The sequence below is a fragment of the Balaenoptera musculus genome, chromosome 9 (genome assembly GCF_009873245.2).
Source record: "Balaenoptera musculus isolate JJ_BM4_2016_0621 chromosome 9, mBalMus1.pri.v3, whole genome shotgun sequence".
NCBI lineage: Eukaryota > Metazoa > Chordata > Mammalia > Artiodactyla > Balaenopteridae > Balaenoptera > Balaenoptera musculus.
The window spans coordinates 12787098-12810499 of NC_045793.1; the positions used below are offsets into that span (position 1 = coordinate 12787098).

Below are 23402 nucleotides of genomic sequence, written 5' to 3' on the forward strand. Positions count from 1 at the left end.
TCCCCGAAAATGGGAAATGTCAAATAAAGTGTTGTCCTAAGAAACTGGGTTTAAGGGGAGAAGAAAGATAGACACGTCAGTTATTCTTCCCAATTCCAACAATTGCTCCTTGAGTATACTCGCAGAAAAACAGCACAGATGTGTCCTGACAGCATAGCAATTAAACACATTCCAAGTCCGTTCTGTACTCTGTGATCAAGTCTACATAGTCACTCCCTATTTCATTTCCCATCCTGCCACATGGTCCAATGGAACATCAGAGGTTATGCAATGAAAGTAAAAAAAAAAAAAGAAAAATTTAAAACTCCAATAATAAAAATGACAAAACAAATAGATGTCTCAATTTGATTATAAATACCCTTTAAGTTTTTAAAAGAAATACTTTGGTTGAAATTAAAGCTCAAGTGTAACATCTCTATGTCGTTTAAGTTAAATATCAAAGAAATCTCAGACTAAGAATCTAACATTAATTGGTTTTTTATTTAAAATTCCAAATAAAATTCTTTCGACTTTAATCCCAGTAATTATAAATGAGAGCACGCAAGTTAACCCTTCTTTGTTGTCTAAATAGTTGGGTAAAAAAAACAACATCAAAAACTTCAGTTAATTAAAGTCTAAAATATAGTGAGGGATTCTTGGCTGGAATCTTGGAGAGGTGAGCATCTAAGGAGGGGAGCATAGTGGTCCTCTTGCCCTTAAGGACATTTGCCTTCCCTGACTCAGTGCTCGTGAAACTGACTTACAGTCCAGGGGGACAATAGTAAAAGACCAGAATGTCCAAATGTGGGACATTGAGAAACTCAACGTTCTCTCTTGGTGATCCAGGACATCTCAAGCCTTGAATTCCAAATCAGGTAGCCCCGGACTGTTTATACCCCACACAGTTGGCAGAAGCAAAAGTTTCTCTGGTCGATGATCTGTCCATCTTAGATGAAAATTATTCCTACAAATCTAGTACATGGCACAAAGTCAAAGATAACCAGATTCATGAAGAGAAATACAAACACCATAAAAATACAAACATCATGACTGAGAAGCAGCAGAGAAAGAAAATCAACAAAAATAGTCCCACAAAGATCTCAGATGTGAAAATTACCAGACACACCCTAAAACAACTCTGTCTCCTATGTTTAAAGAGATAAGATATAATCTTGGAAAATGTCATTAGAGAATTAGTGACATAGGAGATTGGAAAAAGAACCAAATGAAAATGCTGGTGAGGAGATGGTCATCAGTGACTGAGGTTTTATCAGACAAGTCAGCTGGATCAAGATATGGGCAGAGCAGTCGAGGAGATATGCTTTGAGTGAATGGACGTGTATTATGACTTGCAGTCTTGGTTGGGTAAAGAGAGAAGTGAAACCAGCAGAGATTGAGGGGTAGTGAGCATGCCTTTAGGAGAATCTCAGTAAGCTGCTTTCCAAATAGTTCCAACCAATGCTTCAGAAAGATTTCTAGAATTATCTTAGAGAATCCAGGCAGAAGTTAGAGTAGAGGATACATTATCAGAGGGAGCAATTGGATCGGGGGTAATTGATTGTTTTAGAAGTTCTTACTAAGGAATATTTTAATGCACTAAGGAACTATTTTAATGTACTAAGGCAAACAGCTGGAAATATCCTCAACATGCAGTGTTCAGCTGTGTTGGTTACAGTAACAAACTCCAGAGTAAGAATTTGTTTTGAGCTAAGATTTGAGACTGGTTGCCAGGATACCCATTTGTGTATATTTCTTTGAGGTTGGAAAAGGGCTGAATAAAATAGCTAAAATTATCATCACCACCACCAACATCATTATTATCAACACATTTCCATAAAAATGGGAAAAAGGTGTTTTCCAACCACATACTCTGTGTTGAGACTTTGTTGCCTAAAACTTCCTAAGTAAAAGCAGAGAGAGAAGGAAATCAACTTGAATCATTCAGATGGTGAAAAAAACCTCAGCGAGCCTGCTGTTTGCTACACTCATAGAATCGCCATCTGTATTATTCAAGTTTATTGGACATGTTTTGTGACTGCATATTTTTATAGGAGAAAAACCATCACTAGCCCCCGAGGGCTGAGTCTGTGACAAGTACTTTCAGTTTGGGATTCTTGAGTTTTCACCACAGAACGCTTCTAATCCCTGAGTCATAATTATTTTCAAACAACAATTTCAGCTCTCATGTTTTAAGAGATAATGTGTGTCCTCCATTTATATGCATCACAGCTTATCTCTGCAAACCCACTTCTTCCCCTTGCATAATGAGGAGTAAGGGGAGGGCTGTCTGGAGCCGCCGTGAGCAACACAGAGAGGGAGAATCATGAAGTTTGTGCACAGGCAGGAAGGGTCTCTGCAAGGCTGTGGCCAAGCTGCTGCCACAGAAACACACAGCCGAGTCGCCCAGCTCTGCAGGCTGGATCTTGAGAGTGGAGTCTGTTCCTTGGGGCCTCTCTGCAGAAAATCGATTCTGCGGCAACTACAAAACATTTATTTCAGCCTCTTCCTCAAAGAGAATCAGTAGCTCCAGACCCCTTGTAAAGGATACTGTGGCCTGAAATAGGATCGCATCACAAAGCCATGGCCTGTCTTTTCTCTGTGATCTTGTGCCTGGGGGATTGGGCGATTCCACCTTCTGTGAGTTCTGTATCAGGAAAAGACAGAATTTGAAAATGGAAAGGGGAGATGATTGAAATAATCACTGGAAAGAGAAAACGCAGAGAGAGCTTGGTGTTCTCAGGACTTACAATTGTACGTTATGTAACAATTATGCCCCCCACCAGGAGACAGAGGGTTTTGCTCAGTAGAGGAGCCTGGAGCCCATGGCAGGGTCATGGCAGCAGTGGGAGGTTCACCAGCTCAGGGTCCTTGTGAGCATGAGCAGAGGAGGAGGGGCGTCCTTGTCCCCACTGGCAATTCCCATGGTGACATCACTGTCTCTGCAAATGCCCATCGTCTTAGAAACCAACTGTTATTAACTAAAACGTATCTAGACGTTTGTTGAACATGTTCATAGACTGCATGTGAATTCATCCAACTGTCCTCACACATCGTTCCAGGGCTGAGTGATTGGATCTCCCATCACCATCTTCTAACTCTCTGCTGGATGTTTCTACTTGGATGTGTCAAAGGCGACTCACATTTGACATATCAGTTAATAACCTTTTTGTGTTATCTGTAATTATCCTTTTCTTTGGAGGTGTCTCTTTTACCAGGTTCTCTATTTTCCCAATCAGATGAGCTTAGACAAGATAAAGCCGGAGTAATTGCCACCGCTTTATCCTAGAAGAACAGTGAACTAACTGACACAATTGAAGGTAGAGGGATAAAATGATGCCCTGAGTGTAGACTTGAGCTGGAAGCTTTTATTCTGTCTGAAGGTCAAAGACCAGTTCCCTCTTTGCTTTCACTCATCTGCATGATGCATTCAGAGAACTCTCTTATCCCTGAAAATACCAGGATGGATACAGTAACAGTAAATACAAAATTGAACTGACCTTCTGGAATCTTAAAAAACATAGCATAACATACAATTGAATTTCACTGGTTAGTATCTGACTTTTTTTTTTTAACAGGTCAACATTTGTTCTGAAACATTTCTTTTCATTGTCTGAGTGGTGAGGTAGAAAGGGTTAGAGGACTGGAGAAGGCCCCAAGAGTTGGTATGAAACACGAAGACAAGGAAATGTGTGTCAGAGAGGTGGAAACAGTAGAGTCGTGTTCTCAGAGATAATCTTCTGAATACCCACAACGTAGGGCTTACATGCCAACGCTATCAAGTTAAGACCCACAGATGCAGAACTATCAGAACCATCCGTTTCCCTCGTAAATTCTCTATTATTGAGATAGAAAAGCTGCTGGTCTGAGTCCAACTTATGTTGGTACCAGTTAATCATCCCATGATGGGAAGTTTCTTCACCCTGAGGTGTCACTACTTGTTCCATCCTTGTGCCCAGGGGTTAAAAGTTCTGAGCGATGGCAGCGTTCAGGGTGGCAGGAGACAGGGCTGATCAGGCTACATACGAAATGCTTGCAGTTGAGGCTTGCCCATTCCAGAGGAGAAATCCCCGCTGCGTTCCCGGGCCTCACCTGCTTCCTGGGCAGCACTGAACAAATCCAAAACAAAATCCAGGCAGGGATGGGGCATCTTACTGCTCAAGGGAGGAAAGGCAGGAGTTCTGGGAGATCTGATACTTATTAAGGATATTTGCAGTGTCTTAGCCAGTAATTTGAGACTAGCTTAGACAAGGTCTAGAATTATCTACTCTCCTCCCCTGCATTTCCCTTACATCATCCTATACAGCATCTAGGACACACAACTAGTGGGGGTTAAGTTTGGGGTACAGGTGTATATCTAGAGTTTCTCTGATGGTCTCCCAAGGCAGATGTTTTCAATCTCTCATGGGTCCCTGAGAATTCGGCCGGCTCCTGGCTCTTCTCTGTCTACATCCCCAGCAGCAGGGTCAGAAGATTCTCCACTCGGTGATTTGCTCCGTTTTTACGGTTCAGGTTCACTGCTAAGCAGAACCCACCTGCATCCATAAAGGAAGAAGAGTCTCCATTTAATTCCTCACATTCCACTGGCCACTCACATCTGCAAACCAGATGCTGGATGCAAGGATGAAGTTGCACTTTTCCTGCCTCAACTTCTAAGGTAGAACTAAGCCCTGTTTCAAAAACATCTACAGATTTAATGTGATCCCTATCAAATTACCCATGACATTTTTCATAGAACTAGAACAAATAATCCTAAAATTCATATGGAAACACAAAAGACCCAGAATTGCCAAAGCAATCCTGAGAAAAAAGAACAAAGCAGGAGGCATAACCCTCCCAGACTTCAGACAATACCACAAAGCTATAGTAATAAAAACACCATGGTATCAGCACCAAAATAGATAAATGGATCAATGGATCAGAATAGAGAGACCAGAAATAAACACACACACCTACAGTCAATTAGTTTTCGACAAAGGAGGCAAGAATATCCAATGGAGAAAAGACAGTCTCTTCAGCAAGTGGTGTTGGGAAATCTGGACAGCCACATGTAAACCAATGAAGTTAGAACATACCCTCACTCCATACACAAAAATAAACTCAAGGGCTTCCCTGGTGGCACAGTGGTTAAGAATCTGCCTGCAAATGCAGGGGACACGGGTTTGAGCCCTGGTCTGGGAAGATCCCACATGCCGCGGAGCAACTAAGCCCATGCACCACAACTACTGAGCCTGCGCTCTAGAGCCCACGAGCCACAACTACTGAACCTACATGCCACAACTACTGAAGCTCATGCACCTAGAGCCTGTGCTCTGCAACAAGAGAAGCCACCACAATGAGAGGCCTGTGCACCTCAACAAAGAGTAGCCCCCGCTCGCCGCAACTAGGGAAAGCCCGTGCGCAGCAACAAAGACCCAACACAGCCGAAAATAAATAAATAAAATAAATAAATTTAAAAAAAAATTCAACCCCCCCCAAAATAAATAAATAAACTCAAAATGGCTTAAAGACTTAAATGTAGGACATGACACCATAAAACTCCTAGAAGAGAACATAGGCAAAACATTCTCTGACATAAATTGTACCAAAGTTTTCTTACGTCAGTCTCCCAAGGCAACAGAAATAAAAGCAAAAATAAACAAATGGGACCTAATCAAACTTATAAGCTTTTGGCATTTTCTCACCTCCTGAGATGGCCCACACTCTGTCTGTGGAGTGTGTTTCTCCCTAAATAAATCCACTTCTTACCTAAAAACAAACAAACAAACAAACAAAAAACCAACTTATAAGCTTTTGCACAGCAAAGGAAACCATAAACAAAATGAAAAGACAACCTACGGACTGGGAGAAAATATTTGCAAATGATGTGATTGACAAGCGCTTAATTTCCAAAATATACAAACAGCTCATACAACTCAATAACAAAAAACCAAACAAACAAATCAAAAAATGGGCAGAAGTCCTAAATAGCCATTTCTCCAAAGAAGACATAGAGATGGCCAATAGGCATATGAAAAGATGCTCAACATCACTAATTATTACAGAAATGTAAATCAAAACTACAATGAGGTACTACCTCACACTGGTCAGCACGGCCATCATTAAAAAGTCTACAAATAACAAATGCTGAAGAGGGTGTGGAGAAAAGAGAACCCTCCTACACTGTTGATGAGAATGTAAATTTGTGCAGCCATTATGGAAAACAGTATGGAGGTTCCTCAATAAACTAAAAATAGAGTTGCCATATGATCCAGCAATCCCACTTCTGGGCATATACCCAGACAAAACTATAATTCAAAAATATACATGGGCCCCTATGTTCATAGCAGCACTATTTACAATAGCCAAGACATGGAAGCAACCTAAATGTCCATCAACAGAGGAATGGATAAAGAAGATGTGGTACATATACACAATGGAATACTACTCAGCCATTAAAAAAGAATGAAATAATGCCATTTGCAGCAACATGGATGGACCTAGAGATTATCATACTAAGTGAATAAGTCAGAAAGACAAATACCATATGATATCAATTATATGTGGAATCTAAAATATGACACAAATGAACTTATTGACAAAACAGAAACAGACTCACAGACATAGAAAACAGACTTGTGGTTGCCAAGGGGGAGGGTGGGTAGAGGAGGGATAGATTTGGAGTCTGGGATTAGCAGACTCAAACTATTGTATATAGAAAGGATAAACAACACGGTCCTACTGTATAGCACAGGAAACTATGTTCAATATCTTGTAATAAAACATAATGGAAAACAACATGAAAAAGAACATACATATATAACTGAATCACTTTGCTGTACACCAGAAACTAATACAACATTGTAAATCAACTATGCTTCAATAAATAAATACATACATAAATAATTTAATTAATTAGTTAATTAATTAAATACAAAAAAACCCCGATCTGCTTCTCCATCCAAAACCAATGCCTCCCGATGGCCAGTGGTTCGGGGTCACTGAGGCCCTTCATCCAATGGCCCAGGGAGCCTGGTGCAACTTGTACACTATTTGCACTAGAACTGGGGCCGACACCAGGCAGTGTTTGTGAAGGTAGGTCCTCCCGGCTCCTTCTGTTCCTCCTGTTTTCTCATTATGCTAATACATACTGTTCAACTACAACTTGGGATAAATACTACTTTTCCTCCATTTCCACTCAGTCAACTTCCCAAAGTTTGTGAGTGTTTGGCTATCCTTTAGAACACTCAGCCTCTCTTGACACAGAGAAAATGGTCCTGTGCAGCTGTTATATAAAGACAGTGAAAGGAACCTAAGTAATTTGAGTATTTTGGTAATTTATCCAGAAGTGCTGTTGTCAGAGTATATCCCACAAAATGTTCTCTGATATAGCTGTAATTTTCTTTTATTTATTTTATTTTTGGCTGTGTTGGGTCTTCGTCGCTGCGCACAGGCTTTTCTCTGGTTGCGGCGAGCGGGGGCTACTCTTCGTTGCGGTGCGCGGGCTTCTCATTGCGGTGGCTTCTCTTGTTGCGGAGCATGGGCTCTAGGCACGTAGGTTTCAGTAGTTAATGCACACGGGCTCAGTAGTTATGGCTCGCAGGGTCTAGAGTGCAGGCTCAGTAGTTGTAGCGCACGGGCTTAGTTGTTCCGCGGCATGTGGGATCTTCCCAGACCAGGGCTCGAACCTGTGTCCTCTGCATTGGCAGGCGGATTCTTAACCACTGTGCCACCAGGGAAGCCCTGTAATTTTCTTTTGTAGTGTAAGAGAGTTTCCAGTAATCGGTACCTTTACTCAAATTTCAGACTATCACTCTTTTGAAAATTTTCCAGTCTGGTAAGTTTGAGGTCGTAACTTACTGTTTCAGTTTGCAATAGTTTGACTCTAAGTAAGGTTGCGAATGTATTCACATGTTTAGTGAGAATTCATGTTACCTAGAATTACCTAGATTAAGTACTGCCATTTTTACTGGGTCGTCTTTTCCTTATTAAGTAATAAGAATTATTTATTCATTTTCGATACTAACTCTAATAGACAAGGTCAGCTATGCTACAGAAAATAAAACAAACCTTAAAATCCCAGTGGTTTAACTCTAGAACATTCTCTTCCCCATGACCATGAAGTCCAGTGTGGCATGAACAACTTCTTTCTGTGGTTGTCCACCAAATTATGATCCAGGGAGCCAGGCTGCTTCCACAGTTTAATTAGCCAGACTCTAATGGGGACCTTCCAAGTTCCCCAAAGCATGGCAAAAGAGAGTTGAAGCGTGCCCATGCAGAAAGAAGCTAATACAGCAGGTCTGAGACTGCTGTGTCTAGAAAGCCTGCTTGCAAGTCTGGCCTTTGGCTGGCATCTGGGAACTTGGCTGGTGAACAGCTATCTATATGGATAGAAAGTTTTCTTGAGAAGAGTATTTCACTGTGCCTGGACCATTGGTGTGAACGACATAGTTTACGCTGAACACTGGATTTCCTTCTGGGAGACTAGATTTTCCATTCGTGATAGGCAGTGGGTGCCTATGGGATCAGCTCCCAGTAAAACCTTGGGCACTGGAGTCCTCGGTGGGCTCCCTTGGCAGAAATATCATACCCACGTTGCTGCATTTTTCTTGCTGGGGGAAGTGTGAGCTCTGTGTGAGCCCTCCCAGGAGGAAGAGAGCATAAGGAAGCCTGTGCACGGATGGATTCTTCCAGACTCCATGTCTTTTCCCCTTACGATCTGCCACTGAATATCTCCTTGGTCACTAATAAATCTTAGCCATGACTACAACTCTATGCCATATCCCGTGAGTCCTTTTAGCAAATCTCCAAATGGGAGGATACTTGGAGACCCCATCACAGTGCCACAGAACGTTATAAAGGGCACGGCTTGAAACTGGCTTACATAATTTTCATGCACATCCCATTGTTCAGAACCTAGTCTTAGGTTCCCAACCCTCCAACTATAGTGATGTTGGAATCACATCGGAGCCACAGGAATTTGGTGAGCACGAACGGTCTCTGTCACACTGATTCTTTATCATCTGTCTGCAGTCTTCATGTCTTTTCTCAGTCTGTGGCTTACCTTTTCATTTTTTACAGTGTGTTCTGATGTACAAGAGTTAATTGAATGCAACTCACATTATAAATATTTTCTTTGTAGTTTGTGTTCTTTTGTGTCTCCATTTAAAAAAAAAAAAAACCCTTCCTCAGATGAATGCCCCAGAATATTTTTTTCTTAATTTCTCCTAGTAAAATTTAATTTTGCTCTTCACAATTAAGATTAAGTATACCTGAAATAGATTTTCATGTAAAGAATGAAGTAGAGAGTTAGAAAGATGAGGGAGGGATATATATTTAGTGTGAGAGAAATAGCCTATAGAAATAGCCTTAGGATGGCAAAGAACATGGCACAGAAGAGGAAAAAACTAAATGTGGATGCATGTGGCTGGAGCAGGGAAAGTCAGGGGAAACTTGTGCAAGACGATGGTGAGGGACAGACAGAAGGCAAATCTTATAGGCCCTTGTAGGGCTATTGCCCAGTAGAAGAAAGGCAGGCAGGAGCAGAGACCATGTGAGTGAAAATTTCTTTTTTTCTTTAATATGTATTTATTTATTTCTGGTTGCGTCATGTCTTGGTTGCAGCATGTGGGATCTTTCGTTACGGCGCATGGGCTCTCTAGCTGTGACGCACAGGCTTAGTTGCTCCGCGGCATGTGGGATCTTAGTTCCCCGACCAGAGATTGAACCCGTATCCCTTGCATTAGAAGGCAGATTCTTAACCTCTGGACCACCAGGGAAGTCCCAGTGAGTGAAGGTTTCTGACTTGTAAGGTGAAGGATAGTAGAGGATGGGGTACGCAGTAGATGAAGACGTCACAAAGCTCACAGGGGAGAGAAGGATGTGGGCCTTCGAGATTATCAAGGGGATCTTCACGTATCTCAACTAAAGATGCGTTTTCCTTTCTGCAAGCAGAGGGGACCTCAGAAGAGAGAACCAGCCAGCTATAGTGCTGAGTTGACCTGCAGTCAGGCTAAGACTGGCATGGGGCAGACTTCAGCACTGAGAGTCACACTGCCCACTGCCGTCCAGCCCCCATGCTGGCAAGAACTCTGTGCCTTTGATGGAGACAGGGGCTTCTGAGGGTTTGGGCCAGACCTCACGTGTGCAGGCGACCCTCAGTCTTTCTAACTACGCTTTATGTGCAGAGAGGAAGCAGCTGTGCAGTGCTGTGGAGTCACTGCTGGCACAGAAGTACACAGATGTCCGGGAGGGGATAACAGACTCCAGGGTCAGGGGGAAATCCTCTGTTTTTGATCTCGAGACGTTGTACCCGTCAGGGATTTCTCCTTTCTCAATGATGCCAACACCATAGGAGTAATGGATCAGCCTCAGCCCATGTCCCAGGTCTTGTCGGTACCAGTACATATAGTCATGGCTATCAGTCTGGTGACATTCCAGAGTCACTGTCTCTCCTGTCACCGTGATCTTGTATCTTGGTTCCTGGGTGATCCCGGCCTCCACAGGTCCTGTAATAGACAGAGCTGATGTCATCCCAAGAGGAAGGCTAGTATTGAGGTCTTGAGAATTCCAGGGACGGGAGCCCACCTGTACTCACCTGCCCACAGAAGATAAAGAGCCACACAGAAGAAGAGCCTGGTGACCCTTTCCGGTCCTGGACAGAAGCTCATGTCATCCAGTTTTGTTTTGGGGAAACAGAACTTGGGCTCTTGGGAAATCCTTGGCCGTCCAGTGGTTAGGACTCAGCACTTTCACTGACGTGGTGTGCCTGGGCTCGATCCCTGGTCTGGGAACTAAGCTCCCACAAGCCTCGAGGCCCGGCCAAAACAAAGACTTGGGCTCTCAGTAACTCAGTGATGTCACTGTCCTTGACACATGCTTGAGCTGCAGAGCTCAGCTGCCACAGCCCTTCCCACAGGAACAAGTCAATAATACATATAAAGTTGAACAGCTCAGAACAGGAAGAATTAGTAAGTCTGCTTTAAAAAGAAATCTTATGTCTCTACGCTTTTTCCCTGCCTTTTAGTAACGAAATTTTTTCTTCTCTGCATAATAAAATTCCTTATTTGGACGCTGTTAAAATTTTTCATATTTCTGTAGACTAAGAAATATTCTCATGGCAGTCCTGGTACTTTTGTGACTTCTCTGCTCAAAATTTTACTAGTTTTTTTTCCCTTTGCCTAAACTCTGGATAATTGACTATCAGCCAACAGTGATCTTTTCATTTAAAAAGAACTACCTGATATCCAGAATGTTTTCAGTCTCAAGGTCAAAGTCATTGGAATTTGAAGAATTGTTTACATTGGGAGCCCCACTATCCGTGCTCAGGTCTCTATATCCTTGGGGATAAGAGTCCTCCCTTTTTTTCCGAGGAGGCCATGGAGGACTAGACCACTTACCCCCGTGACCGTGCTTTCTGTGAAAAAGAAAGGAGGCGCATTAGCAATGAGGATGAGAGACCCATCCAGAGGTACACATGCGTGATGCCTCCAGGGTCACAGGGAAATGTTCTGTCTCCATTTGGAAGGTCTCATACACACCAAATGAGAGAATATTGATTGAATCATATTTTATTATATTGAATCATAAATTGCTGTAGTGCAAGACTTACAGCTAGACAATATCAGGGCATACTGTCATTTCAAACATAGGTCATGTGAGTGTGTGTGGCTCCCCTATTTCTGTGATTATATATCTCCATGTTACCTGGATGGGTAATTTGTATAATCACACAATAGTGAGAAAGGATATGGAATCCAAAATCAGAGACAAGAAGGAGGCTGACGTAGCACTGCATGGAAATGCCTGTGACTGGGGTCTGGCAAACTTGGGGAAGGGCTTTCCCATCTATGCCCAGGACCCATGTTGTCCCAGGGACCAAGAGCCTCACAGCAAAGCAGCCTACTGACTATGGCTGGGTGTGTGCAAAAAAAGGGAGTTTTTCAGCGAGGACTCACATTCTTTGGGGTAGGGTGCATGGAGTCCTAGGAAGCTGAGGATTGTTCTCATGCTAAGGTATGATCTACCTATAATATTAATATTCTCAACAATACTCTAATTTTTTTTAGGGAAAGAAGTATTTACCAGGAATATTTCCTTTTTATTTTTAGATTAATTAATTATCAAGTCACAACTTTGGTGTTTCTGAAAACATACACCTCATCTAGAAGCTTTGTCTGTTTTTTGGCTTTTAGTTTTTTTTGTTTGTTTTGTTTGTTTTTGCACTGGTGTTTCTAGGCACCTGGAACAGTACAGAACAGTACCTACACACGGTAAGTAGTGAAGAATAGACTGGCCATGAAGTCAGTGAAAAATAAAATAACTTCAGGCCTTCTCAATTGCACAGAAACTTTCCAAGACTTTAAAATTTTTTTTCTATTCTCTTTTTCAAAGAACACCCTAACATTTGATAAGGTTTAGGCCGCACCAAAACCTGGATCTACTCTGCATTCAATAAGTGTTTGTTGAATGACTGAAGAAAAAAAATGATTATCTGAGTCCAGGCCGACTCTACGTTCGTAAACATAACTCTAGTCTATTCAGTTGCAAATATCAATAGGTTCAGAGCTTTAAGGGAGCAGAGACCATGTAAGTCTGTTGGGAATTCAAAATAAACCAAAATGAATTGAGAAGTTTCATTCATATATGTTATGTAAGACTTTTTGAATGACTGAATGGCAGTATGAAGAAAAGAAAAATGGTGGTCTCTTCCAAAGAGAAGGGTCTTCTTTTTATTTATTTATTTTATTTTTGGCTGCGTTGGGTCTTCGTTGCTCTGCACGGGCTTTCTCTAGTTGCGGTGAGCGGGGTTTACTCTTTGTTGTGGTGCATGGCTTCTCATTGCGGTGGCTTCTTTTGTTGCAGAGCACAGGCTCTAGGCACGTGGGCTTCAGTAGTTGTGGCACGCAGGCTCACTAGTTGTGGCTCGTGGGCTTAGTTGTTCTGCAGCACGTCGGATTTTCCCGGACCAGGGCTCAAACCCGTGTCCCCTGCATTGGCAGGCGGATTCTTAACCACTGGGCCACCAAGGAAGCCCGAGAAGGGTCTTCTGATGTGACATCATTCCATCACTGTCAGAGAGCAGGGAGAATGAAGCAGGGAAGGAGAAAACCAGGATAAGGCACCATAGTGAAATTGTGCTGGGGCAACAGAGATGGATTCCTTTGGGACCTTCTGAGAAGCCCAGGAAATGCCTCTCTGAACTATTTCTGAATGCTGACTCTGGAGCTTTTGTCCCCTGGCTCCTGGCCCACAAGGAGCTTTAGCACCCCTTCAGCTCTGGCTGCCCTGTATACAGGCCAAGGGGGCTCCTATGACATCACAGAAGACCCTGGGGCAGAAAGCAGAGGGAACCCCAGCGTGCATGTGAAGGGGAGCTGTCAGCATGGGGCAAATGGACGTAGGCTTGCACATAACCCTTAACCGCAGTCAAGGATGAAATCAGAGGTGGGCTGAGGATGTGCTGGAAAGCCCTAGAGGCTCCTTGATGGACGCTCTTCAAGTGAAAGTGTCCCTTCCTCTAGCAGATCTTTCGTGTGACCACTAATGGCTTGGAAGCCGGAATTTTCTGGAAGCACCACACCTTCTTGCATATCAGACTTAATATCAAACAGGAAGGGCTGTCCTGAGTCCCATTTTCATTTTCCCTTAAGAGGCAACTCTTTGTAGTTAGTTTCACATAATAAATTATCAGACAACTGTATTTGCATTTCAGATGACTTTGCGTCTGGAACACAGGTGACTCAGGCAAAAGTAATCCTTGCCTGCCTTTGATCCCAGAATTGCACACAGTCAGTAATTGTGCTAGACCACAGTTGTGTCAGAGAGTTAACAGGGAACTAAGATTTCTTAAGCCTGTACTTTGTATTACGCAATTTGTTTCATTTTCTTGCATAAAATCTTGCAAAACAGGTATCATTGGTCTCAGTTTACAAATGGGAAAACTCAGCCAGATCTTTTCCAAGTCACCAGCTCAAGGTAGGTAGGAATAGTCCAAGGCAAAACAGACCAAGGTCTCTGAAGTCAGAACTCTTTTCTCCTTAGCCTCCCAGGTGAAAGATGTTGTGATGATAACTTGTGTCAGAGTCAGTGTTTCTGAAAGGGACTTTTGGGTCAATGTTCCGATTCTGAAGATGTCCACCTCTACCAAAACGCAGAAGGGGAGCTAAAGCGTGGGTGGGTTTGGGTCCCAGTTCTGAGATTTATTAGCTGTGCCTGCTTTAGCAAGTTATCGAAACTCTCCAGCAATCAGTTTTTTCACCTGTAACGTGGATACAGCGCTCTATCTCACGTGGTTCTTAAAGAAAACTAATCGAAATAACGTACTTAAGTATATGGCACAGAGAAAATGAACGATAAATAAAGGAATTTTCTATAACTTCACCTAAAAAGGGTAGAATGAAAGCAGTCTGCGTTCACTAGTAAACTTGTGCCCACCGTCTGTGAATGACTACACCGTGCATTTAATAGCTGTGACCCTCAGCTGTTTTCTGCAGTTACTGACCTGGGCAGAAGTAGCAATTTCACATTTTTTGATTGAAAGTGGTCAGACTGAGAGAAAGCTGCAGCCTTCGGGGACCCGCCCTCCTCCAAACCCACAATGGGATATCATGGTCCCACTCCATATGGAACTATGACAGGACAAACACATTCCCTGGCTTGAAGTCATAGGTCCTAGAAGCTGGCAGGCTGTAAGCTTATAGTAACAACACACCATGATGTGTGACCTTCCACTACAGCTCAGCCAGTCTTGAGATGGAAGAGACAGTGCTCTGCTACATCTTATTGACCAAGGCCCGGGAAACCCCATGGAATTTTAGGAGAATCCTGATTTTGGAAGCATGAAGATGTAGGTTGGGTCCTGCCTCTGATACTTTAGATAGAAAATATTTGGAAAGTCCACGACCGCCAGCTTGCTGTCTATAATACGGTGTACTGAGAACTTTCCTATCTACAGAGTGGACATACCCGTGCCTATCTTACATTAAAACACAGAGTGAATACCTCCGCTCTGGCACAGAGGAGGAGCTCCTGTTCTTTGCTAGGACCGGTGAGAATATTCAGGGAACCTGGGGCCTGAACATTCAGGAGTGCTCTGGCTTGAGCTCAGCAGGGCAGAGAGCGTGTTAGAAAAGAACTAGAAACATCCCTGGAACTTAGCTAAGGCCCCCCCTCTCTCTCCGCATTATATGTGAAGCTGGGCCAGGAAGGGTGGTGTACAGAAAGCCAGGAACTCTGCAGGGCTATGCTAAGCTGCAGACACAGAGGTACGAGGCTGTGTCTCCCAGCTCCGAGGAGCTCACGTTCAGCTCAGAGGTGTGGTCACTGAATTGCTGAGCTGAGACGTGATCAGGGATGTTTCCTTTGTCTCTCTGTGACTTCCCATAATACTAAGGAGGACGGGGGGCCCTGTCCCAGAGCCCGCTAGTACCAGTGTACACTGCTGTGTCCAGAGATCGGAGAGCAGTTCAGAACGGTCTCCCGCCACTGCCTCTGATTAGGTACCTTGGGACTGGATGATTCCAGCATCCACTGAGCCCGTGGAGGAAGGAGAAAGAAGCTGGATACCTAGCACAGGAAGGGGTCTGATACTAGCAACAGTCAAAGCTTTGGGGTCCAGGGCTGTCCCACCCGAGCTCAGGACTCATCTGCCCCAGGAGACAGTGGGCCACACAGCCAAGAAGCCGAGTGCCCCAGGCGACTCAGGCAGTATGAAACTGGTCTTCTCCCTACTCAGGGCTCTGGTTTCCAGGGTGAGAGAGCAGATGTTTGATCCTCCCTTTTCTCTGGAGGGCTTACCTGTGATGTCGCTGTTCTGATGTCCCTGTCCTTGTGGGCTCCCGCAGGCGCCCTGCACCCCCCAGACAGGCTCAGCCTATCCAGGCCTTCCCACCCTGTCTAGTCACCCATGCAGCAAGTGGGGCTGGCTGTGCTGAGCTACGCTGCGCAGGGCTGGGCCAGGTGATCAACCCTCACTGCTTCTCTATTGCCCCAGGGCAGGAGCTCCTTTCTCTACACCTGTCTTGGATTACCCAGGCTGCCCCACTGAAGCCCCATCACACTCTTCACTAAATGTAGCCTCCCAGAGAGGCCTTTACTCCCTGCCAGGCGACGTTCACGGTTCCCTGCTGGGACAAACACACCTGCATGTTTGTTAATGCGAGAAGACTGTGATGAGGTCTTCAAATGCCAACACTGACTCTGATTCATCAAATAATCTCCCTGACGCAGGGACCAAGCCAGGACTCTCTCGCCCTTAACCCCGCCCCCTCCTCCTCTCCCTCCCCCTCTCCCTCCCCGTCCCGGATGCTGCTGACAGAGGCTCGCTCAGTGGATCCACAGTGCCCTCAAGTGGCCAGTTGTGCAGTAGCGCAATTGCCAGAGCCCAGGCAGGCCGAGTACTGCCTAAATTAGGATCGAAATCCGGATCCACCAGGACATGCAGGGCACAGGTCTTGCTGATTTGCTCTTTATCTGTCTCGGGCTCACCCTTAGCACGTGGTAGTGAGGGAGGCATGAAGTAAAGATTTTTCCAAGAGGGAATAAAAATTCTAAACCTTATCAATTAGGGTTCTAGGAAAGAGGATACGGGCCAGTTGCCAGTTGCCCTGGGAAGGGGTGGGACCTCGGGCAAAGCTTTCTCCTTAACCAAAGATAATTCCTGGAGAGACTGACAGTGGAGTTCTATCAGCCAAAACATCTTCCAAGCAGCCAGGGAAAGAAGCCCATCAAGTCCTTGAAGAGGAAACTGCCTCCTTACATATCTTCTCTTATCTGAATATCCTGTTCAAATTTTTATTTATTTATTTATTTTTGGCTGCATTGGGTCATTGTATTGGGTCTTAGTATCTTTTGACAAACACAATTTTTAAAATTTTGATAAAGAATAATTCTTTTTAAAATTAGAACATTTTTCATCCTCTTAGAAATCTTTGCCTACTACAAGGTCATGAAGAGAATCTGCTGTGTTTTCTTTCAGACTTTATACTTCAGAAGCTTTATAGATCATTGGAAATGTTGCTGCAACTCATATTAATTTTTGTTTTTGGCAAGGCGCAGCAAGCCTTCTCTGTAAAGAGTCAGATAGTAAATATGTTTGGTTTTGTGCACGCCATGCAGTTTCTGCCAGAACTACTCAACTCTGCCATTGCAGTGCAAAAGCAGCCAGAGGCAATACGGAGATGATTGAGCTTAGTTTTATTCCAACAAAACTTTACTTACGGATACTGAAATCTGAATTTTGTATAATTATCACCTGGCACAAAATGTTATTCTTTTTATTTTTTAACCATTTAAAAATGTAAAAACCATTGTTAGCTTCTCGGCCATATACAAACAGGCAGAGTCCATATTTGGCCTCTGGGCCTTAGTTTGCCAACTCCTGGTTCATGGACTGAGATAAAAATTGAGATGCATTATTTTTCCACATGGATATGTATTTTTTTCCAGCACCATTTGTTGAAAAGATTATTTTTCCCCTCTTTATGCTACTTTTAGTGTTTGACCTAGGGATTACAATGTGCATCTTTAACTTATCATGGTCTATCAGTAAAAGTGTTCTATTAACCATAGGTTTTCCATAAATGCTTTTTATTAGGAAGTTTCCAGTTATTCCTAATTTGCTAATTGTTTTTTTGTCAGGAATGGATGTTGGACTTTATCAAAATTTTTTTGAGCATCTATAGAGATGATCATATGGTTTTCCCTTTATAGTATTTGATATGATAAATTGTAAAGCTATAGTAAATAAGGCAGTGTGCTATTTGTGTAAGAAATGGCAAAACAGACTAACACATACGCAATGACTGATACATGACAAAAGTGAGATCACAAAGCAGTGAGGAAAGTATTACTCTTCAACATATAATATTGGGTCAATTGGATAACTATATGGAAAACCATAACCTGATCTCTTTCTCATTTCATATACAAAGAACTCTAGTTGAATTACAGATCTTAATGTAAAAGTTTAAAATATAAAGAATTTAGAAGGAAATATAAGAAAACATGATCATTTTGAAATAGGCAAAGATTTCCTAAACTAGACACCAAAATACAAAATACAAACCAAAGAGGGGGGAAAATGGACTGATTTTGGATTAAGAAGTTCTTCTCATCAAAGGACACAACTAAGAGAGTGAAAAAGTAACCCAAAGAATGTGTGTGTGTGTTCATGTGTGTGTGTGCCAGTTGAAAGGCTCATATACCTTGACCGGAGTGTAAATTGGAAACCTCAAAGAATCCTGAATGGATGATATAACTCTTATTCCAGTCTTCTTTGAATTACTCCCCTTTAACACCTTCTCAAGTGGGGTTACCTTTTATGAAAGCCAAACTAGTTTCCATTTAAAAAACAGAGAAGAAAATTAGACACAAAATGACAGCAGGATTGTCAAGAAATAAAAAAGCAATATATGGACATACATTAGCGTGCATTATTGTGGATGACAGTTCCCTGTGGATAATTTATTTCAGTGGCAGCTGTTGCTAAGGATTCTAATTTATTTATTTTTAAGGTTGGTAGCTACAGATGACCTTAACAGTGTTCTGCATTGGCTGGCCCACATCTGGGCATTGTGTGGTCTGAGTTTGTGACATTCAGTATGAGGAGTTTATTATAAATGTGCTGAAACTAAATAGTCTTACAAGAGGATACTTCACTCTACCTGAGACTATGGTCTGATATTCCATCCCAATTATAGAATCTTGAACTGTATAAAGGAATCTCAGAAACCCAGATGCTCTAGTCTTTCAAAGGTTATTTTCCGACTTCCTACTATCAGAACAGCTGAAGCCCCAAATCCACTTATTCCCCCTGCTGAGGGAAGAGTGGGGTAAGTCCTTTATATGGGGATTTCTGGGAACTATGAGGAGAGGTGAGCACGGGGGTTTGTAAACAGGAAGGAGGTGACCGTGCCACGCCGTGGCTAAGCTGCTGGCACAGAGACACACGGCCGAGTCCCCAGGCCCTGCCCCCTGGATCTTCAGATGCGAGTACGAGCCCTCAGGCCTCTCAGCGGTGAACCAATCACTAGGCATCCCCGATGCGTCTGGTGCACCTTTTCTCTGAAAATAAGTCAGAAACTCCGGGCCCTGCCCCAGCATCTGTCAGTACCAGTAAAAGACTTGGTGACCAGAAATTGGGTCACACCTGAGAACTACAGCCTGGCCTGTCCCTGTGACCCTGTGCCTGGGGGACTGGGACACTCCAGCTCCTGTGTGACCTGTGGGGACAGTAAGGAAGAAGATAAATGTAATCATCACACACACACACACACACACACACACACACACACACAGAACTGCTTGGTTTGCTGAGGACTCACCTGCCCCCAGGAGACAGAAGGTCGCCCAGCAGAGGAGCCTGGAGCCCATGGCAGGGTCAGGGCGGCAGTGGGAGGTTCACCAGCTCAGGGTCCTTGTGAGCATGAGCAGAGGAGGAGGGGCGTCCTTGTCCCCACAGGGCAGTTCCCATGGTGACATCACTGAGCCTCCGGATTAATTAAGTATATCTAAGATGCCTGCAATGCGGAGATGCACCATTCTATTATGTACCATTAAGAAAGAAAAAAATGACTGTCAGTCATAATCAGAAACATTAAAAGGTGAAAACTTGTAAGGCATAGAATTAATGAAAAATGGAAATTCAGAAGTGGGTTTAAATAGGCACTGACTCTGTTAGACTCCTTTCTGTCACCCCAGTGTCCCGGGCCCTGAATCCCAACTCCCTACCTGGCCTTCGTGCTTCTCTCCTTCTTTTCTCATCATCAGCTGGACATTTCCACCTGGATGCTTCAACAGCACTTCACATTTGAGGTAGGAAATGCTGATTTTATCAACTCCAGCTGAGCCTCCTATTTCTGACCTCGTTCCTGCATTCGCCTGGTCCTATGCATGATCTGGGCAGGAGTGGGCTATGTGTGTGTGTGTTGGGGTGGGGTGGATGGTGGAATCGCCACGTCTTTGTCCCAAAGGCAGTCTGAACTCACAGCTCTGGGCAAGGGATGAAACGGCGCCTCTGGTGTGTACTGATCTAAGTTCAAATCTTCTAGTAATTCTGCAGGTTAAAACAAAAACAGTTCCCTTTATTAATTCATGAATCTCCATACAGTTTTTGTCCTCAGCCCCCTATCGTGGTGCCTCCTGTGTTTCTAAGTCACTTCTAAAATAAATAAATGTTACAGAACCTTACCTTGAGGAGTCAGAACTGTTTTACCTTTAACATTCGGGTGAGAGTCATACAATAAAAACACGGTGGGGGGTTGAACTGATCCTTGGGACTCCTAACAGGCCGCATTATGAGTAATTCATTTCTCATTTTCATTCCTAGGCTAACTCTCAAAACCTGATTGGTGGCTCCCTTCAGAAAAGGAACAAGCCTCACGATCCTTTCCAGAAGAAGATGGGATTCCTCCAACCTGATTAAGCAGGAAAATTGACCTGTTTCCGGCCCCTGAGAGTCTCTTTGGGCACTGCCTGTTTTATTAGTGTGCCCCATTGAACAGGTAAACTGTGGCCCCCAGCCTCACCACTTCTCTCTTCGTCACCAGCCTTCCCAGGGAAAAGGAGCCGTACAGCTGGTAACTTCACATTTGAAATAAATTATCCCCTTTCCACCCCCTTAAAAAGCAAAACTGATCAGAACCAGCTTGGAGTTTAGTTAACACTGTGTTCCTCTACATTTCACACGTGTGAAGCGACCACTTAGTTGCCTCTCTCCCCCCCTTTCTCATTTTAATAATAGCTTCGCACAAAGGTCCCTTCCCTAAATCACAGTCGTATCTGTGATGCATCTTGGGATTGGAATAATTTGCTCAAATCTCAGCTTTTCTGGGGCTAAGCCCTGATCAGGCATCTCTAGAACTTCTCTTCTGCCAATATCATGATGCTCTTACCTGCAGCGGTGTAGGACACACACGGACCCTCCTACCTGCAGACTGAAAACCCCCAGGCTCCCAGGGCCTCCCACACAGATGTAACCAGACTGTCGTTTGTAATCTGGTTCCATCATTTATCAACTCTGAGACCACGCACGAGGCCATTAACTTACCTGTCTATACCCATTATGCGATATGAAGCAGCTAATAGAAGCAAGTTAGACCTCTATCTACCGATCTGAAAAAATAAAGTCCAAAGTAGACTAAGAGAAAAATAAAGTCCAAAGTAGACTAAGAAAAAAAAGTAGACTAAGACTAACTGCAAGTTGCAGTTAATGTGTACAGGTGGCACCGCTTTTGTAGGGGTATTTGGGTAGACAGGTTTGCATGAGCATAGAGAAGAAGGTAAGAAACACACCCCTAAAGGTGGGATTGGATAGGGGTGTGTTTGGAGAGGGAGGAGGATTATTAACATTTAACATTTTCCTTATAAATTGTTAATGCTTTTTTTATTATAAAACATAGCTTAGCACTATATACAAGGCATGGAAGCAACCCAAGTGCCCATCAACAGATGAATGGATAAAGAAGATGTGGTATATATATATATATATATATATATATATATATATATATATATATGCCACATTATATAATGGCCCCTGACCGGTGAGCTGGGTGAGCGGTGAGGTCGATGGTGACTTCAGTTTGTGTTGACTGTGGATTAATGTGGCTTCTACCTCTGCAAGAACGGCCACCACTGGAAGTGGAGGCTCTGACCCCTCATTCTAGAACAAGCCTTGAATAATCCCCTTATTTGAAAAGGAAGGTAAATGAGCGCCTCCTAGGGCCTGCATTTTCAAACTCAATAAAAATAAGTTACATTTTCACAGGCTCTAGAAATGCTCATCTTTTACTTCTAATTCAGGTAGCAGTATTGTTGATTCCAGTGTCGGGTGTGGCGTTATTCCAGTGTTCATCAACAGCTCACAGCTTTCTCAAATGGGTGAGGGACGCTGTCCCCAGGGAACATGTTCTAACTCCAGTCTTTCTAAGGTTTGACTCTTTGAAATAAGTAGTCTATTTTTGGTCTTCATTGCCTAAGGAGATGAAGCTGCATTAGTCTCTAAAGCATTGATGTGAATCATTCAGGCAAAACCGGGGCTCTGGTCTATCCTTGGGCCATGCTAGGCAATTGTATATTTGATTATTTCCGCCCAGAAAGACTCACACAATTCTTCAAGGACTAACGCATGGCTTCCCTCTATAAATGGAGCCTTTGCTGTCACAAACAGCATTTCCCAAAGGGCCGAGGAGGGAGAGCTGGAAAGGGCACTGCCCTGCATCCTGCCCCACAGGCAGGGTGTGGGCTGAAGCTGGGGTTTGGGGGTGAGAGACCCGCAGCTCTGTGTCTCTGGCGTTGCCCAACGATCCATGGAAGTGGACATCCACGACACGGTTCAATGTATCAGGCCTCGTGGCCTCTAATTTATCCAAGAGGGATTTGTGCCTGGGGAAGACCTTCCCTCACATAATAGAGAAGCCATTATTGTTTCCTTCTCCATCAACTCTTAATACTAGTTTTTGACTCTCTGTTTCTGATCATTCCGCCAGTGAAGAGGTAGCCCATGTTTGGGAGACTCCAAAATCCATGGGCCTTTAAGGGAAGGAGACTGAAGGAAGAGACAAGTTGAGCAAGCTGATGGGAAGACACAAAACTGCAGAAAGCCTTGGGACCCGGTGACACAGGCCCACGGTAGGGATTTCTCTTCTGCTCCCAGGACTCACCTGATCTCAGGAGACAAAGGGATGGAAGGTCCCCATCGATGTAGCCAGACTTCTGGGATAGCCTACGTGGGAACCAGGTGGTCTTCCGTGATTCATTCATTCCCTAAAGACTGTCCACTGGTACCTGGACAACTACTGTTGGTGTTGGAAATAACACAGGGAACAAAAACATCCATGGCCACTACAATGTGAGATTTATAGAGAGTGAAAGGGGTTTCTGTTAGTCGCACAAATTCATGTAAAATGACAACTGTGCTAAATGTTACTGAATAGTATAAGTTATGAGCCCTTATAACAAGGGGACCTGAGCTGGTAATATCGAGAAGGGATGCTTTTCTAAGAAGGTGATGGTCAAGCTGAGATCTGGAGCAAAGAGAACAGAAGAGGAGAGACCTGTGTTGGCAGAGAGACAGAGCCTGCGAGCAGGCAAGCCTTCCAGAGGGAGGAGCAGGGTGCAGAGAAGGAATGGACTGAACTGAAGCCAGTAGGGTTGAAGCAGAGATGAGGGCTCGGGGGTAGGGGAAGGACAGCCAGGAGTGCACACAACATGGATAAAAGCTTATGACTGAAATGAAAATGGTGTGGGAGAGACAGACTCATAAAAGTCCAGCAGAGAAAAGAATATGGACCTGTGGCGTCAAGGGTGTCTGTTTGTATCCAATTTCAAGCACAGTTTCCTTCCTGCAAGCAGCTGGGTAGGAGGAATTCCTCTGAAAGTCCAGAGCTGTAGTAGCTCTGATGGGAGAGCCGCAGAAGAGGGGCCGTGGAAGAGAAGGCTGAGTG

General features: G+C 43.8%; 2 gene segments (V, D, J or C); both read right to left on the bottom strand.

Annotated features, from left to right (window-relative positions):
* Positions 1 to 10125: 10125 nt before the first annotated feature.
* LOC118901196 lies at positions 10126 to 13547 on the bottom strand. The segment is given in 3 exon segments: positions 10126 to 10463; positions 10553 to 10663; positions 13538 to 13547. Coding segments are annotated over 3 exon segments (459 nt in total).
* A 1650-nt stretch (positions 13548 to 15197) lies between these two features.
* On the bottom strand, positions 15198 to 19329 carry LOC118901197. The segment is given in 3 exon segments: positions 15198 to 15344; positions 18877 to 19178; positions 19281 to 19329. Coding segments are annotated over 3 exon segments (498 nt in total).
* Positions 19330 to 23402: the final 4073 nt, after the last annotated feature.